This window comes from Myxine glutinosa, chromosome 5 (assembly GCF_964187855.1).
Source record: "Myxine glutinosa chromosome 5, kmMyxGlut1.1, whole genome shotgun sequence".
Lineage (NCBI taxonomy): Eukaryota > Metazoa > Chordata > Myxini > Myxiniformes > Myxinidae > Myxine > Myxine glutinosa.
Window position 1 is genome coordinate 139,150,346 of NC_136265.1, and position 18,362 is coordinate 139,168,707.

Sequence of the window (18,362 nt, forward strand, 5' to 3'; positions counted from 1 at the left end):
GGCAATCCTGAACAAATGAAGGGAATGAGTCATCGGTTGGAGGGAAAAAATTGAGGGAATAAATGACCAAATGGATGAACAAAGGAATGAAATGAGGGAAATGAATGAACAATTGGAAGAAAAAAATTGGGGAAAATAACATAAGATCTGGGTGAACGGATTAATGGAATGGAAGATCAAATTAATGGATTGAAGGAAGAATTTGGAAAACTAGATTAAGGACAGACTGTGGGAATTCGAGACAAAAGTAAACATGCAAATTGGAAATATGGAAAAGCGATGAGCATTGGAATCTGAACCTTTCCTTGGTATCCGTTTACGGGAGTAAATGGTTTAGGGCTATATCGGGTTGGTATCGGGTTTAGGGCTATAATGGTAAAAAACGGGAGTAAATGGTTTTAAAAATGGAAGAGGGCTATATCATAGCGACCTACACCCAGGCTGTCCAAATGGGGGAGAATTTTGACGATAAAATTGGGGCACATGAGAAGGAATGTTTGTGAAACAAACGTTACGCCTAGGTCCCCCGTTGTTGAAGTGATGTGAGTTGACAAAGTGGAAGACGCAAGGTGGCCATCTTGGATTTTGACGTGGTGACGCAATTTTCAATAGCGTTCTCCCTTATGCGTAGATACATTCACACACCAGATTAGAAGTTGGTACTTCGCTTATTTTTCAAGTTATTCCGCTCACAAGGTTCAGACATACATGGCGGTGGCCATCTTGGATTTTGACGTGGCGACCCAATTTTCAATAACTCTCTTCCTTCTGCCTAGATACACCCACACACCAGATTATAAGTTGGTACTTCGCTTATTTTTCAAGATATTCCGCTCACAAGGTTCAGACATACATGGCGTCAGACATACATGGCGGCGGCCATCTTGGATTTTGACGTTGGTTGCACCCACACACCAAATTGGAATTCGGTCCTTCGCTTACGCATGCACGCACACATGCACACACACACACACACACACACACACACACACACACACACACACACACACACACACACACACACACACACACACGGACGGAGGGGAAAACCACAGTCCCCCTTTCACTCCGCGGTGCGACGGGGGACAATTAGGACCTGGAAGACTGTCGGAACTGCGTGGATGCCGGAATGCAACAACAAGTAGAGGAATTGAGACTGTTGCAGCACCAGGGTGGTGGTTTGGAGCAAGAGGTGGGGGAAATATTGGAGGCTCGTGTAACGGAACCAGAGCGGGTATTGGTAGATAAAGACCTGTTGGGGCCGCAATTGACTCGGGAAAAGATGGATGAAGGGCTACAAGAGCGGCCGAGCACCTTGGACAGGTTTGTGAAGGAGGGGATTGCTCGGGTCCAACAGAGTCTGGGATATCTGGGATATCAACAGAGTCTGGGACAGGTGAATCGGTCCATCAAATATCCCCAGGATGAGATTAAGGTGACCAAGGGGACCCTCACAACAAACCACAATTGGGCACAGGATTTTCCAAAATTAAAAACCCAGCCGGGAGGCTAGGGGGTGGGGGGTGGGGGGGTTGGCCCAGTGCTCGATTTGGACATTGGGGAAAATTTGAAATTTGGAAAGATAATCTACAAGTGGAGAAGATTCCAAACAACTGCCAACTTGTTCAGGCCAGGCCGCCCCAGCAAGTTCAACCCGAGAGCAAACCACAAGATGCTGAAAGATGTCTCCAAGGACCACAGAATGTCATCACGGGACCGACAGGTAGCTCTTGCCACTGTTGATGTCAAAGTGCACGAGTCTACCATTAGAAAGAGGCTGCACAAATTTGATCTGCATGGGAGGTGTCCCAGGAGGAAACCTTTGCTGTCCAGAAAGAACATGAGGGCAAGACCAAAGTTTGCCAATGAACACCGAGGCAAAGACCAGCACTTCTGGAACAATGTGCTCTGGACAAATGAGTCAAAGGCAGAGCTATTTGGCCACAGTTCCAGAAGACATGTTTGGCAAAAACCAAAGACAGCATTTGACCACAAGAACCTGATACCAACTGTAAAGCATGGTGGTGGAAATATTATGGTTTGGGGCAGCTTTGCTGCATCAGGGCCTGGGCAGCTCACCAACATAGAATCCACTATGAATTCTTCATTGTACCAGAGGGTGCTTGAGGTTAATGCGAGTCCATCTGTCAGAAAGTTGAAGCTCAACCGAAGGTGGACCTTGCAACTTGACAATGACCCGAAACATACCAGAGGCCATGCCCCAAGCTTTGTGACGGGGCATGCATCTGGCGGAGGGTGATGTCAGGGAGAAGCGCAGCAAACCTTGAAAGATAGACTGCCCATCTTGTCGTCTTCGCGGTGCTGGGCAGTGAGCGGTCGCATTCTTGCTTCTCTCCTGCTGAGTGGGCCACGGAGGTCGCTTTCGCTCGTGGTTGGAGTGATTTGTGGGTCGAAAACGATTGCGTTGGATACGTCGTGTGCTGAGACGCTGGTTTCAAAACAGCTGGAGCTTGGAACGGCTGAGGAAGGAGAAAAAGGGCTGAGGTGATATGCGCCATCTTGGGTACCTCCCTGTGCATGGCTTTGGGTCGCTGTGAACCCCGATTGGAATTCGACACCCTCGTTTTGACATAGAGCTGAGTTCGGCCGACAATAAACATGTATTTTCTTTACTTTTTTATTCCCCATTGTTCGTCGTGTGCGTCAGAGTGTGGAGACATCTCGTTTAGTTTTATGAGTTACCTCATGTTTTCCTTTGTTCATTAATTATTATTAATGTAAATACATTTCTTTGCACATTTTCTTCTCTGTGTCTGTGGAATCGGATAACCGCGTGTGTTTCCGATCAGATAAGGCCTCGAGCCTTTCCGACGAGTGCCAAAGACAATTCCGCCAGAGATTGGAGTCCACGCCTCGTAGTGTGAAACTTGTTTTTGGCCATCTGTCACCCTGAGGTGTTCACGACAGGGTCGACGCGACAATACCTTGTCAAGACACTGTGTGTGAAATACTCAAGACTCCCTTCGCGCAACACACCCTCAGCATCAGCATTTCCTTTCACACCACATTCATAATCATGACACCAATATAAACTAGAATGGCACTAAGTAGAGAGAATACCACCGCCAGGTGAACAGTTTATGTTTTGTACCCCAGATTAGACCAGAAAATCACAATACAGAATCACATTTAATCAAAATCATCCGTCAACAACTTTTTGAGATATTCTGCTTTATATAGTTTTTGGCCCTATCTCCCAATGGTGAAGAATCGCTGAAAAAATTATACTTGCCGGATCCGAATCTGGATCTTCACCAAAATCTCATCATTTCATCCTTGTCACAAACGCTACATCTCTGCCAAATTTCGTCCGAATCCGTCCACAACTTTTTGAGATATTTTGTTCACAAACAAACAAACAGACAGATAGACAGCGGTGAAAACATAACCTCCATCCACCTTTGGTGGTGGAGGTAACAATACTCACTTCAATAATATTATGTCCATCAAATTGAAGTCCATCAAATAGGTTGGTGAACAGGATGCCAAGTGCCCACACATCGACTGGGGGACCTTCGTAGCCGTGCTCTGTGATCTCTGGTGCCATATAGCCAGGTGTGCCCCAGAATTCGTAAAAATTTTTACCATGTATGAAAGATGTGGCCGAGTCGAAGTCGATGACCTTGATATGACACCGAGAGCTATAAAGCACGTTTTGTAGCTGGAGAATAAACAGAAATCAATATGTTAAAAAAACATTTAACCTTTGGTGATAAATTATATTGAAGGAAAGATGTAAATCTGAATGTGAAGGGAAGGCAGGAAATTTTTTTCCAGAAAGAGAAAAGTTTTTTTAAAAACATCCTCTATCAATTTCAGTCAGGAGTTTACATAATATGGAGGCAGATGAAGCGAGTCTAGAAAGTGAGGTTTACAAACGATATACAAATGAGGAGTACAAAGTCACCGGAAGTGAGACTTTGTTGAGCTGAATGACAGGAATCAAAGGACACAAGATGTGGAGGTGTGAAAGGAAAGAGAAACTCAGAAGAAGTTTCGCAATCTCGGTAAGGAACAATATTATATCAAGAGAAAAGGGCGAACTGAAGCAGGGAATTAATGAAGAGTGTTCTGTGTGGATCGAGATTAGGGATGGTAGAGTTGTTAGTCATATATAATCAGGCTCCTGGTGTGATGGAAGAGTAATATTGAAAGGTTCATGAAGAATTCAAAATGTATTGCCTTGTGGCTCGCTCAGTTAACACCGAGAGTACGCCACGGATGGATAATCAAGCTTAACGAAGCGTTTCCCAATTGATGGCGGATCATAAACGAGAAGGGGATTGGAGGATTATGCCGCTTACCTTCACGGTCCCAAGCCTTCTCCCTGTGGAAATTAACTCATGAACGAACACGGAATATATGGGACAAAGGGAAATATTTATCAAAAGGAACCGAGAACAATGAAACGCAACGAAAGATAAATGTTCTAAATCGGGACGTCCTCACACCTCACTTCAAATATACGGATGAAGGAATATTCAAATAAAAGAATCGTCATGTTGTGTTCTGTGGTGCGTCTTATCTGTCTGCAGCGTCGGCCGATCAGGCTCCGTCTGACGCGGCTCTGGTCAGCGCAAAACGCTCGGTCCCATCTGCTGGTGTTCCACCCCCTCCCCCCCCCGCCCCCCCCCGTTCCTGGCTCACCAGGCCTCCCACGCCAAGTGAGCAAGCGTGCAATGGTGTCCCGGCTGCTGCAGCTCATACGCTCGCCGTTCGCATGTGAACGCAGGGGAAGAGAAACGTCGGCACTCCAACGTCTTTCGAAGCGAAATTCCAAAATGGGCACGAAAAGCAAGGGCAGAAGAGAGGTCCAACAGGAAGACAGCCAACACGAGAAGGAGAAAGAGAAGAGCTCAATCGAACAGTCCAGAGCAAAAGGGCCAGGGGAAGAGCTCAAATGTTGATCTCTGACCACTTGCTTTCACACCCAGAACAAGAGAGAAAAAAATGTCAGCTTCCCAGTTGTTTTTAACCGATCGTCTCTGACGTCAGCTCTCTTCTCGAAGCTTCCGATCGAGGTGGTCGCCTCACATTGGCCGAGCGCTTGGCAACCTGCTCCCATGCCATTGGTCAGTGGCCAATCACAAGTCCTCCTTTTCTCTCCAATCGGTGCTCTTGGTGTTGTTCGCCCCTCCCCCTCCTGTCAATCAAGAGTCCTTCTGAGTGTGGCTATTGACTGCCTTGCACGATGTCTGCCTGCCATTGCGCCGTGGTACGCGACCACTTCCTGCTTGTCTTTCCGGTCAGTCCTTATGGCGGCGGGGAATTAATTAATGTGCGCACTGATGAGGCTATCTAATGTCGAAGAGTGCATTGCCAAAAGGGACACAGCGATGATCACCAGGTCTGACACACAGGGGAATTAGCTTAGTCCTTATTCTACCTATTACTGGATCGTCCTCGTATGATCACAGGTACACACTTAATCCGACAAACCGCCGAAACACAGAAATTACATCGAGATTCTCCAGCATGACAGACGAAGCATGATACCGATGCAGATCTACCTAAATCTATATATACCGACAAAAAAATTCATAACAGTATTGTGGTGAGGGAAGAGTGGTGATTGTGGGTGATATTAATTTGACAGGGACAGACTGGGTTCAGAAACAGGGAAAGGGCAGCGGAGGAATTTCATGATCAGGTCGATGATTGCCTTTTAATGGAGTTTTTTTTGTTTGTTTGTTTGTTTTTGTATACAAGATCGAGGCTCGTGAAAGAGCTAACATTAATCACACAAAAAGTCAAACCAACCCATAAAACACAAAATAAGGGGAGCGGTAGACAAGATGGGGAGAGAGGGGGAAGGACACAAACACAACATTTGAGAGCAGGGACATCGAGAGAAATGTGGGAGGGAGAGGGCTTGGGGGAAGGTGGGAGAGGTAGAAGACATATGAACACTGCAAGGACTTCCAGGGAAAGAAGTTGGAATTTCAAAAAAGTGTATCTGGGGTGAATTAGCGGGGGTAGAAAAGATCAAGGTTTTGGATGGGGGAAGATAAGAGATGGTGGTGAACAGCTGTTTTAAAGACCTGAAGGGAGGAATGGGATTGAAGGGAGTGGGGGAGTTTGTTCCAGAGGCGGGAGAAAAGGGGAATAAAAGAGTGAAGGTGAGCAGCGAGCTCAGATTTTCGCAGTTTAACCATAAGAGGTTTGATGGCAGATCTTGTGCGACCTGTAGGAATATGAGGGGGACAGAGCACAGAGAGAGCTGGGGGAGCAAGGCCGGAGAGGAGTCGGTAGAAGACAGAAAGGCAACCAACCTGCCTGTGGTGAATGAGTGAAAGGCCCTTGGAGTTAGCTTCATCGCAGGATATTCCAATGATTCTGAAAGCATTGGTTTCAACAGCGTGAAACCGAGCAAGAGCTCACCGAGCGTGTGAGGCAGGAGCACCGGCCCAGAGGGGGGAACAGTATTCCATTGAGCTGCGGATGAAAGCCTTGTATGTGGTGAGGATCTCAGGTGTGCCAAGGAAGGACTTCACATGACGGAGGATGCCCAGTCGGCGACTGGCTTTGGAGGCCAGCTTGGAAATGGCATTTTCCCGAGAAAGGTCATGGCAGATAGTGAGACCCAAAAGCTTGAGTGACAGAACTTCTTGGAGAGGACTGTTGAGAAAGTAGATGGGAGGTTTCTCCAGTCGATCTTTTCAGAGACATAGTAAGAGTGTGAGATTTGTCAGGATCGAAAGACATGTTCCACTTGTTTGACCAGTCTGTGATTTTGTCCAGGTCGGCAGAGAGTGAGGAGGCTGCAGACTGCCGATCTGATGGATGAGGAATGGAGCGGCAGATGGTGGAGTCATGAGCAGAGAGACAGAGAGGATTTTCCAGAGAGTCGGAGAGATCATTGATGAAGACCAGAAACAGCACAGGGCCCAGAACACGACCTTGGGGAACTCCAGCCAGAACAGGAAGGGGAGATGAGAGAAATCCTTTCAGGGCCACACGTTACCTACGACCAGAGAGGAAGTCCACAAGCCATGAGTGGAGATTTCCATGGATGACATAGGAGGAGAGTTTGGTGAGCAGAGCTGGGTGCCAGACCGTATCGAAGGCACGTGATATGTCAAGGGAGACAGCTCTGATTTCCTGTTTGGCATTGAGGACCTCCATCCATTGTTGAGACAGCAGAAGCAAAATGTCCAGAGTGGAATGACCTGGTCTGAATCCAAATTGATGATCAGAGATCAAGCCATTGGAGAAGAGGAAGGATTTCATATACGAAGCAATGATGGATTCCATGACTTTGCTGATAATTGGGAGCAGGCTGATTGATCTGGAGTTGCAAGGATCTGTTTTTGCACCTTTTTTGTGTAAAGCGTTAATGTTTGCTGATTTCCAAGAAGCTGGCAGATGACCTTGAGCAAAAGAGAGGGTGAAAAGAACAGAGAGGGTGAGATAGAGCGGCAGAGCAGAATTTTAGGACCCATGGGCTGATGCAGTCTGGTCCAGTTTGTCGATAATCCCATCAGAAGCAGAGTGTTAGACCTCTTATGAGGTAATAATCTAAATAAGGTGGAGAAGGTTCAGGTCGAACAGCATTTATGGACAAGAGACCACAACATAGTGTGTGTAAGTGGATTCTGGGACCACCATGATTAGATATCAAAATTAAACACAAACTCCAACAGTGGGTGGCTGTCTTTTTCACAGACCACAACCGAGCTGGAATGGGTATATAATTTTGATTTCTTACTTTCTATTTATATTTGAAGTTCAAATCATTATATAATGAACACAAAAAGGGTCCATATGTGACAGATCCCACCCGCTTTCCCTCCATTGAAGGTTTCACCCAACAATATGAATTTTGTTCTTCTCCTGCCCCCTCCACTTCCCACTCCCATTCCTTCCTTTGCTGCACCAAAAATGGTTTTCATTGCAGTGTCAGGCAGAACATATCACGGTCTGCACTGGTGCAGTTCGTTACCTTTATATCCCTGTGCACAATGTTCTGGGCGTGCAAGTACTCAAAAGCATCAGCCATCTGGAGGAAGAAAGAGATTAAATATTCAAACATGGATACAAATTGTAGTTGTTCAGATTTTGCAATTTTCAGTTCAATTATTTCTGTCATATTTCAAACCACGACATAAACATCCCAATGAGGGTGAAATGAGGAATGGAATGGGTATTTTACCAACTTCTGCTCCAACCTCTGCTCCAAATGGTAACCAACTTCTGCTCACCTGTTTCATGGGAAACCACAGCTTTCTTTCTGTAAATCTCCTCAGAAAATGAATTTGGGAAGCGAGTGAACCTGTACACAGCAGACAGATACATACAAGGGCAAGACAATGAGATAAAAAAAAGTGTGTGTACAGAATCGAGGCTCGTGTAGAGCAAACACATTAAACATGAAAACATGCACAGACACATAAAACATACAATGAAGGGAGCGGGAGACAAGAGGGGGAGAGGGAAGCACACAAGCGCAAAAACAGCAGAAAACAGGGACGGCGGTAGATCTGTGGAAGGGAGAGGACTGGGGGAGGAGGGAGTGGGTGGGGGTGGGTGGGGGGGTACACTGTATAACGCAAATGAACACAACTAGGAATTACAGGAAATAGGTTAGAGATTCAAAGAGTCAGATTTGGAGTGTTTTATTGGGGGTAGAAAAGATCAAGGTTTTGGATGGGGTAAGATTAGAGATGGTGGTGAACACCTTCTTTGAAGACCTGGAGTTATAAGTGGGATTGAATTGAATGTGGGAGTTTATTCCAGAGGTGAGAGAAAAGAGGAATGAAAGAGTGAAGGTGAGCAGAGAGTCTTGATTTTGGTCGTTTCATCAGAAGAGGGTTGCTGGCAGGTCTTGTGCCTCCTACAGGAATATTTGGGGGACAGAAAACCGACAGAGCTGGGGGAGCAAGGCCGGAGAGGAGTTGACAGAAGACAGAAAGACCACCAACCTGCCTGCCGTGAGCGAGTGATAGGTCTTCAGAATCAGCTTCATCACTGGAGATACCAATGATTCTGAAATATTTGGATTCAACAGCGTGAAGCCGCCATAGGTGTGAGGCAGGAGCACAGGCCAGAGGGGAGAGCAGTATTCGATTGAGCTGCGGATGAAAGCTTTGTACATGGTGAGGAGCTCAGGCGTGCCCAAAAAGGACCTTTCACGATGGAGGATGCCCAGTCGGTGACTGGCTTTGGAGGCCAGCTTGGAAATGTGGTTTTGCCAAAAAAGATCTTGGCAGATAGTGAAACCCAAAAGCTTGAGTGACAGAACGTATTTGAGAGGATTGCTGGGCAAGTAGATGGGAGGATTGTGCAGTGGTATTTTTGGAGAGACAAAGTGAGAGTGTGAGATATGCCAGGATTGAAAGACATGTTCCACTTGTTTGACCAGTTTGTGGTTTTATCCAGGTCTGCAGAGTGAAGAATTTTGCATTTCTGAGAAAACAGGAGGAGAGGAAAAGTTATTTTGCTTTTGAAGATTTGAATGTTTCATTGATAAAATACACACAAAATGATAAAGATAAAAATTTGCTTGCAAACTCAAAGGTCATTGAAGAGCAAGGTGATGGAGGGCCACAGCTGGATACAAGTCGGGGAATGAATGAACAGGAAGAGGGGTGGGTGAGGTAGAGAGAGAGGTAGAGGTAGAGAGAGAGGTAGAGGTAGAGAGAGAGAGAGAGGTAGAGAGAGAGAGAGGTAGAGAGAGAGGTAGAGAGAGAGAGAGGTAGAGAGAGAGAGAGGTAGAGAGAGAGAGAGGTAGAGAGAGAGAGGTAGAGAGAGAGAGGTAGAGAGAAAGAGAGAGGTAGAGAGAGAGGTAGAGAGAGAGAGGTAGAGAGAGAGAGGTAGAGAGAGAGAGGTAGAGAGAGAGAGAGGTAGAGAGGTAGAGAGAGAGGGTGGGGGGTGGAGGAGGTTAACACAAGACACTAAGTGAAGGATAGAATGATAAGAGGGTTCATGGGCAAAGACAAAATATTGAGGAAAGGATAGAGGGTGACATGAGCTGTTGGTGCACCACCTGCAATAAGTCTTGGAGGGGAGAATGTGATTGAATAGCTTCCAGAGGGCAGTTACACAAATGGGAGAAAAGAAGAACCATAAAGTGTGTGTGGAAAGTCTGCACTTTGAGTTTAACCAGGAAGGGATTACTGGAGGAACTTGGGCAGTGAAGGAGCAGGAGACTTATCAGTATCTTCGAGACTCTCTATCTTTTGACAGGCCGCATAAATGAGATGAGACGCTCCGTCTGTCACGTGAGGAACTGGCAATGTGTTTCAGCCTCATCACATAACATGACAATAATGTTGAGAGCTTCTTATTTAACAGAAACCAAATCAGTTTGTGATGCTGCCATCTCTTCACCTAAATGAGAGGTTGCACAATCACAAACGGGTTTCCTGGATCCTGTGGAATATAAAGCTCTCACGACGTCTCCATTGACCAACACAGACACTTGTCGGCTGTGAGTTTAAGGAATTATTTGGAATGATGGAAACCGCAGCTCAGTTTGGAAGACAGCTTTGATATGTGATCCACATCATGGCTGATGGTGAAGCCTATAAAGTCAAGAAACCGAACCACTTCCTGTGTCTGACCAGGAAAATAGATCAGTTGGTTGTTTTTGACAATTGTGCCGGAGTGACGGTGAAACTGAGATTTGTCAGAACTGAATGAGATGGTCCAACAATCAGAACATCATAATTCATGTTTTCTAATGACTAAATCATTTAGCTGCCAAAGTAAAACTTGACTTGATAGACACAAACAGTGGATTTTCAGCAAAATGACATCAAAATCCTCACCTGCTTCCACATACTGCATAACGAGGACTGTGCGTTCATTGTATGGATCTTTCGTTGGGACGTCGATCAACTTCACTGAAAGGAAACAAGATAGTGGACCACAAGTTAATATGGCATAAGAAACTCATCCAAAGTCAAACACCTTCAAACGACATGACAAACATGTACATTGCGAGTGATGACAAGTAGTCAACAGGTGAGCCTCAACATCCTCCTTTCACCATCACCATTCATGATCTTGTCTGTAAACATTTGGGCAGAACCGCACCAATCATAAGTCCATCGATTAAATAAGCACAGGTCAGTGCAGGAAATGTTGAGACCAGTCTACAAATGGGAACAGCAGGTGGGGGGGGGGGGGGGGGGCGTGTGGGGGAGCGGGAGTTATCCGGGTAGTGTTTGTACGGATCACAATTCGTATCGAGCAGATTTAGGTTCAGGCAAACAACTGATTATAATTATTCCGACAACAAGACATTTGGCAAACACACAACTCACATTCGGTTGGCAGAGAACATTTGATTTTCAGTGTGTTTGAGTCTCATGATCAATTAAACAAAAGCAAATGAAAGTGAAAAGCAAAGAACTGACAAGAGGATCCGGTTTCCAGCGACTCTTTTTCTCTTCGGTTGCTGACCACTTTTGTTCGTATCGTGGGCACATCACCACACAATTTGAGTGCCTGTTTTGTTACTTTTACATCTTGCGCTTAGCAGTTCGTTGTTCTTTTCTCACATGGTCAATCACCATCATTGGAACACATGAAGCCTGGTGTTGAAATTGAGCCCACATCATGCCCCTGAAATACCACCAGGAGGGTTGACTCACCCTGTTATCCTTCCGTCGTTGCGAAATGAGTACCGGCCTGTTGGTAACAGGGGCACTGCATCAGCAGCACAGCTTCACTTCTGGAAGATGATGCAACCAACAGCCACAGGCTGTATACGAAGCAACAACGATTCCCATCCTCGCTAAAAACCATCCTTATTCAGCTTGTTCAGCGTCTCTGTCCTCTTCCCCCTTCTCTCACTCATTATTCCTTCAACCGTCGTCCTCTTTCATCCATTACTCTGCTATCGGTGAAGTACAAGGATCTGCACCCAGACTCAATCGCTCAAGTGTGCTTCTTGGTATTTGAGGTAAATTTTAGAGGCCTTTGAAGTAAATAGAATTGCATTTCAATCTCAATATGTATATTTATTCTCTAAAACTAGTTATTCAACTCTCTATGAGACAGGAATTTTAATGGTGATCATTATATTGCAAGTAATTTTCAATTTTCTTCAGATAAAGAACCATCCCATTTCGGCTTCAGAAATTTCCTGGCATCAAAATCCATTTTTAATGTCACCACGGAGTGCAGGGGATGTTGCACAGAAGAACGAGTGGTCACATGCACTTGCAGGATGCAAAATAAATGAAAAACCTCAGCTGGGACATTTGTGCCAAGAAATACACAAGAACATGCATTTTAAGGCCATTTTCCCTGCTAGAGCGGGGGTTAGCCTTGCGGTCCCCATGACAATATTCTCCATTTTGCCCTATTTTCTGCATCTCCCCTTGTTAACCCCGTTGCCCGCATTTCTTCTTCGACCATCTTTAGCCAAGTCTTTCTCGGTCTTCCCCGTCCTCGACTTCCTTCTACATTCATTTCCATCACTCTTTTCAACCAGTCACTTTCATCCTTCCTCAACACATGACCAAACCATCTCAAACTGTTTCTCTTCACAGAATCCATCACAGGCTCCATTCCCATCATCTTTCGCAATTCATCATTTGTTTTCCTCTCTCTCTCAACGATACTCCACACATCCACCGAACCATTCACATTTCCACCCTTTCCAGCCTTCATTCCTGCTCTACGTTCATTACCCATGTCTCGCTCCCATAAATCATAACACTTCTCACACATGCAGCATACACCTTTCCCTTCAGCTTCAAAGACACTCCCCTCCTCGTCAGCATGCTACAATGTGCGCTGAGTGCGTTCATCAAAAATGTAGTGGTTTGAGAGGGTAATTAACCAGTGTGGCAGCTACATTCAAGTGTAAGGTGTGCACAGAGGGAGTTGCAGATGGAGGAAATGTTGAGTTGGATCTTGGAGACAGCGTGAAGCTGGAAGGTGTGAAAACATTTTGTTACCTCGGAGACATGGTGAATGGAGAAGGTGGATCAGACTCGGCAACGGTTTCTCGAGTGAGATGTGCATGGAAGAAGTTTCGGGAACTGAGTGGCGAACACATGCAGCAACGAACACATGAACACATGCAGTGGCGAACAGTCAGCACACATGCAGCATACACCTTTCCCTTCAGCTTCAACAATACTCCCCTCCTTGTCAGCACGCCACTCAGTTCCCGAAACTTCTTCCATGCACATCTCACTTGAGCAACCGTTGCCGAGTCTGATCCACCTTCTCCATTCACCATGTCTCCGAGGTAACAAAATGTTTTCACACCTTCCAGCTTCACGCTGTCTCCAAGATCCAACTCAACATTTCCTCCACCTGCAGCTCCCTCTGTGCACACCTTACACTTGAATGTAGCTGCCACACTGGTTAATGACCCTCTCAAACCACTACATTTTTGATGAACCCACTCAGGGCACATTGTACATTGAATGGAATTCACTCCGACACCCTTCCTACACACAGCACTCGGCCACTTCCCAGTTCTTTCCACCTCACCACATGCTTTACCACTTGCCATCACCTTCGTTTTTCCGATATTCACCTTCAGACCTTTTGTCTCCATACATTCCTTCCACTTGTTCATCTTCTCCTTCAGTCCATCCATACTTTCTACAATAAACACCAGATCATCTGCATACAACAACTCCCACGGTAAACCCTCCTTTACGTTCCGAGCCAGCACCTCCATCACAGCTACAAGTAGTAGTGGACTTTGTACCGACCCCTGATGCACTCCCACCTTCACCTCAAACTCACCACTGTTCCCGTCCTTCGTCCTTACAGCTGTGCGCGCTCTTTTTGTACATTGCCATCACTACTCTGATCCACCATTCCTCCACTCCTAACTTCCTCAATGCCCATGTCACTACTTCACGTGGAACCCGATTGAATGCTTTCTCCAGATCAACAAACCCAAGAAACAACTTCTTCCTCTTGTCCATGTACTTCTCCTGCAACTGCCTCACAATAAAAAGCGCGTCTGTCGTTCCACTTCCTGGCATAAATCCAAACTGCATTTGGTCAATCTTCACTTTGTTCCTTATCCTCCTCTCCAACACCCTTTCCAATACCTTCATTCCATGCTCCAATAACTTTATCGCTCGATACGAGCCACAGTCCATAGGGTCACCTTTCCCCTTGTATGGAGGGACGAGGGTACGCAGTTCCCAATCCAATGGAATGCGGCCTTCTTTTACCACCAGCTTGCAGATCTCTGTCATTCTGTCCACACCCCAATTTCCCACTGCCTTCAACATATCTCCCACAATTCCCGTTGGCCCTCCCGCTTTTCTTCACTTCATTGCTTTTATCACTTCCTCAACTTCTTTCTTGGGTTATCTTCTCTACCGGTCCTAAAACTGGGTTACTCTCTATGTTGCCATCCCATTCATTCTCTGTATTCAACAGTATTTCCATATTTCTCTTCCATCTCCCTTTAATTCTATCTGGGTCCACAAAGATTTGTCCCACTTCATCCTTCAAGCAGCTCACCCCCATCACATCACACCTCTCTTTCGCTATCTGCTTTGCAATGCTGAATACCGCTCTCTGACCCTCTTCCAAATCCAAGCGTTCTCCGAACATTTTCCTACATGCCTCCTGCGACATTGCTATCTCTTTCTTTGCTGCCTTCTAGGCTGCCTTATAACTTTCATGCTCTGCATTTTCTGCTCACGTACCCTTCGCCTTCTGCCACTCCTTGAACTTCTTCCTCTTCTCATCAATCTTCTTTACAACTTCATCATCCCAACACCATGTTTCCGAGTGCCTCAGTGGTGCTTTTGTCCATCCACATACCTCACCAACGGCTCGCAACAGACTATCTTTCATTGACATCCAACCACTCTCAAGCTCAACCACATCATCCTCTCCCATACTCAGCCTCTCTTTTAATGCCTCCCTCACTGTCACCTCTTTCAACCTCCACACCTTCATTCTCGGTTGATACTTCACCCGCCGAGCTCTCCTCGCACATTTCACCCTTATGTCGCAGACAACCAAGTGGTGCTGTGAAACAGCCTCCTCCCCCGGGATCACCTTTGTGTCCCGGAGGTGCCCCCTATCTCGCCAATGCACCATCAGGTAGTCAACGGTTGTCGTCGACCTACTTGACGTGTATGTAACAAGCTTACTATCCTCTTTCTGGAACTGAGTATTACAAATCAACAAATCAGCTCCATCAGCAAACTCCAAAATCCTTTCACCTTCTCCATTTCTCACACCATATCTGTAACCCCCATGAACTCCCTCAAAACCGTCCATACTCCTTCCCACATGTCCATTTCGGTCTCCTCCTACCACAACAACTTCCTTATCTTTCACGTTTTCCATCAGCTTCTCTATCGCACACCAGAACTTGTCCTTCTCTTCATTGCTCCGACCAACCTGCGGAGCATATCCCGAGGTGACGTTCACCAAGAGGTTTCCAGTCATCATTTTCACCATCATCAACCTTTCACGCACTCTAGTCACACTCACCACACTGTCCACAAAGTCCTCAGAAAACAGGACACCAACACCATTCACACCTTCTGGGCACCCATGCCACACAAACTTGTATTTCTGTCCCTGCCTACCCTTCACCATTGTCACACCACTTCCCTTCCATCTCGTCTCCTGCACACAACATATGTCCACTCTTCTTCTGACCAATACTTCCACCACTTCTCCTGATCTCCCTGTCATTGTCCCTACATTCCATGTCCCAAAACTCAGAAACCGATCTCCACGTCGGCCATCAGACGTTTCGTCGTCATAAATGGAGTGATTTCCACCCTTGCTTCGATCGGGTTCCCCACCTTGAGTTTTGATGAGAGGGAGTGGGGTTCCCCATGGGGTACTTCGGGCTATACCCTGCCCATATGTAGTTGTAATTGTCATGGCTCTCTTTTTGAGGCAATGTTTTTATGGCCGGATGCCCTTCCTGACGCCAACCCTTTTAGTCGCCTCTTACGACACGCAGGGATACGGTGTACCTATTCTAAACTGGGGTACACACCAGGTGCCAAGAAATACACAGCACAACAATTTTACCTGCACAAGTGTGCATCTTCCGGTTTGAAGATTGGAAAATCGAAACAGAGAGCTCCTCATCATCAAATTTGTCATCCTCAGTAACAAAGTCCTCAGTAACCATAGGCAGGTCCAAAGCACAAGAAAAAAAGAACAGGACTTGGACTCGGAATGCTTAGACTCAGACAGCTTGGACTCAGACTGAGATTCGGAATCAGACCAGGTGGACTCGACTACAACACTGAAGGTGGTGGGAGGAATCATCCTGGATAGGTTGCCACGACAACACAGGATATGATAGCGTGCAAGCTATATTTCTATTTAAGAAGGAGTAATCTAAAAGGGGGCTGACACGATGGCCTGGAGCTCTAGATGTACGCAGACTGGCCTCGTGGCCGTCTCGCCCAGTTGGAAACTCGGCCCAGCTATAAACTATGATCCCGGTGTTTCACAGGCAGGGTGGTTCAATAATTGTGCCGTCCCACGGAGGGAGGTTAAACTAGCATCCCATCTACCACCCTCTTGAGATGTGGATAAGTGTCCACCCCCCTGAGCTAATACTTGGTGGAAACACCTTTGACAGCAATTACAGCTGTGAGGCTATTTATATGCATATACAAATACAAATATACAAACATATACAAAATGTTTTGCATATACATATACAAATGTTTTGCATATGGAGTTCATAGAAGTGATCAGAGAATTTGCTTATTGCAGTGATCATCATCCGCGGAATTCTAAAAGATCTCAGCATCTTCCACAGGCTTGCTCGATGAACACAATCGAATTCCTTCTTGAAGTCAATTAAGTTGATAGAAAGAGGTGTATTCCATTCTAAGCATATATATCATGATACTTTTGATAAAATAACATTTAAACTTCATTAAGTTTGAGTGAAATCCACACTTACTAATGTTTGGGTGCTTTAGCGCCTTCATGATCGAAGCTTCACGGCAGAGCTGCAAAAAAAAAAAGAAGGAGAAAGAGAGAAAATCATACAAATTCCTTCTACCAGCTGGATAAAAGTTAAGTCACATCATCAGAATAACCACAAGATTGTAACTCACACACAGAGACGGACAGCCTCAGGGGCCAAGAGACAAAGATGTATCACAGACAAAACTTCTGCCAGGACAGTTCAGGGGTTCAACTGTGTTCTTACTTCAGCAGTTAAAACACCACCATCTCCACATAAACACAAACTTACATGCATTGAATATTTCAAAGATCTTGCCTTCTTCAAAGCAACCTGAAAGTGGGGACAAGAAATCGTATTATAAAATCTCAGCTATAATGCAGGAAAATGAGTAGAACAAATGATGTTGGTGTGTCGTGATGTACAATTATTATTAACGCACAGGTTGTAAACCTGGTGCGTTAGTTATAGCGTTTGCCTGGGAATTTCGGGCGCTCAAAAGTGAAGCTAGTTTCTGTCACCCATTTCTGTCGCTCATTTCTGTCGCTCATTTCTGTCGCTCAGATGTGTAAACATGACGTCATCAAATCTATATTTATAGGATAGGTTATAGGAGATATATATGTTATAGGATAGAAATATAGGACCCAAATGACCCAGAGGACCCAAATGACCCAGAGGACCCAAATGACCCAGAGGACCCAAATGACCCAGAGGACCCAAATGACCCAGAGGACCCAAATGACCCAGAGGACCCAAATGACCCAAATGACCCAGAGGACCCAGAGGACCCAAATGACCCAGAGGACCCAGAGGACCCAGAGGACCCAAATGACCCAGAGGACCCAAATGACCCAAATGACCCAGAGGACCCAAATGACCCAAATGACCCAGAGGACCCAAATGACCCAGAGGACCCAAATGACCCAAATGACCCAAATGACCCAGAGGACCCAAATGACCCAGAGGACCCAAATGACCCAGAGGACCCAAATGACCCAGAGGACCCAAATGACCCAGAGGACCCAAATGACCCAGAGGACCCAAATGACCCAGAGGACCCAAATGACCCAGAGGACCCAAATGACCCAGAGGACCCAAATGACCCAGAGGACCCAAATGACCCAGAGGACCCAAATGACCCAGAGGACCCAAATGACCCAGAGGACCCAAATGACCCAGAGGACCCAAATGACCCAGAGGACCCAGAGGACCCAAATGACCCAGAGGACCCAAATGACCCAGAGGACCCAAATGACCCAGAGGACCCAAATGACCCAGAGGACCCAAATGACCCAGAGGACCCAAATGACCCAGAGGACCCAAATGACCCAGAGGACCCAAATGACCCAGAGGACCCAGAGGACCCAAATGACCCAGAGGACCCAAATGACCCAGAGGACCCAAATGACCCAGAGGACCCAAATGACCCAGAGGACCCAAATGACCC

General features: G+C 46.1%; 1 protein-coding gene across 1 annotated transcript in view; it reads right to left on the minus strand.

Moving 5' to 3' along the window:
- Window positions 1–18,362, minus strand: part of LOC137428380 (uncharacterized) — a 59,221-nt gene that overhangs the window by 19,462 nt on the left and 21,397 nt on the right. Inside the window, exons 8-11 of the mRNA XM_078777416.1 lie at window positions 10,791–10,865; window positions 8,223–8,293; window positions 7,964–8,020; window positions 3,449–3,682 (exon numbers count right to left, since the gene is read on the minus strand). Of these exons, the coding sequence (XP_078633542.1) occupies window positions 3,449–3,682; window positions 7,964–8,020; window positions 8,223–8,293; window positions 10,791–10,865 (437 nt within the window). The remainder of the gene's footprint in view (window positions 1–3,448; window positions 3,683–7,963; window positions 8,021–8,222; window positions 8,294–10,790; window positions 10,866–18,362) is intronic.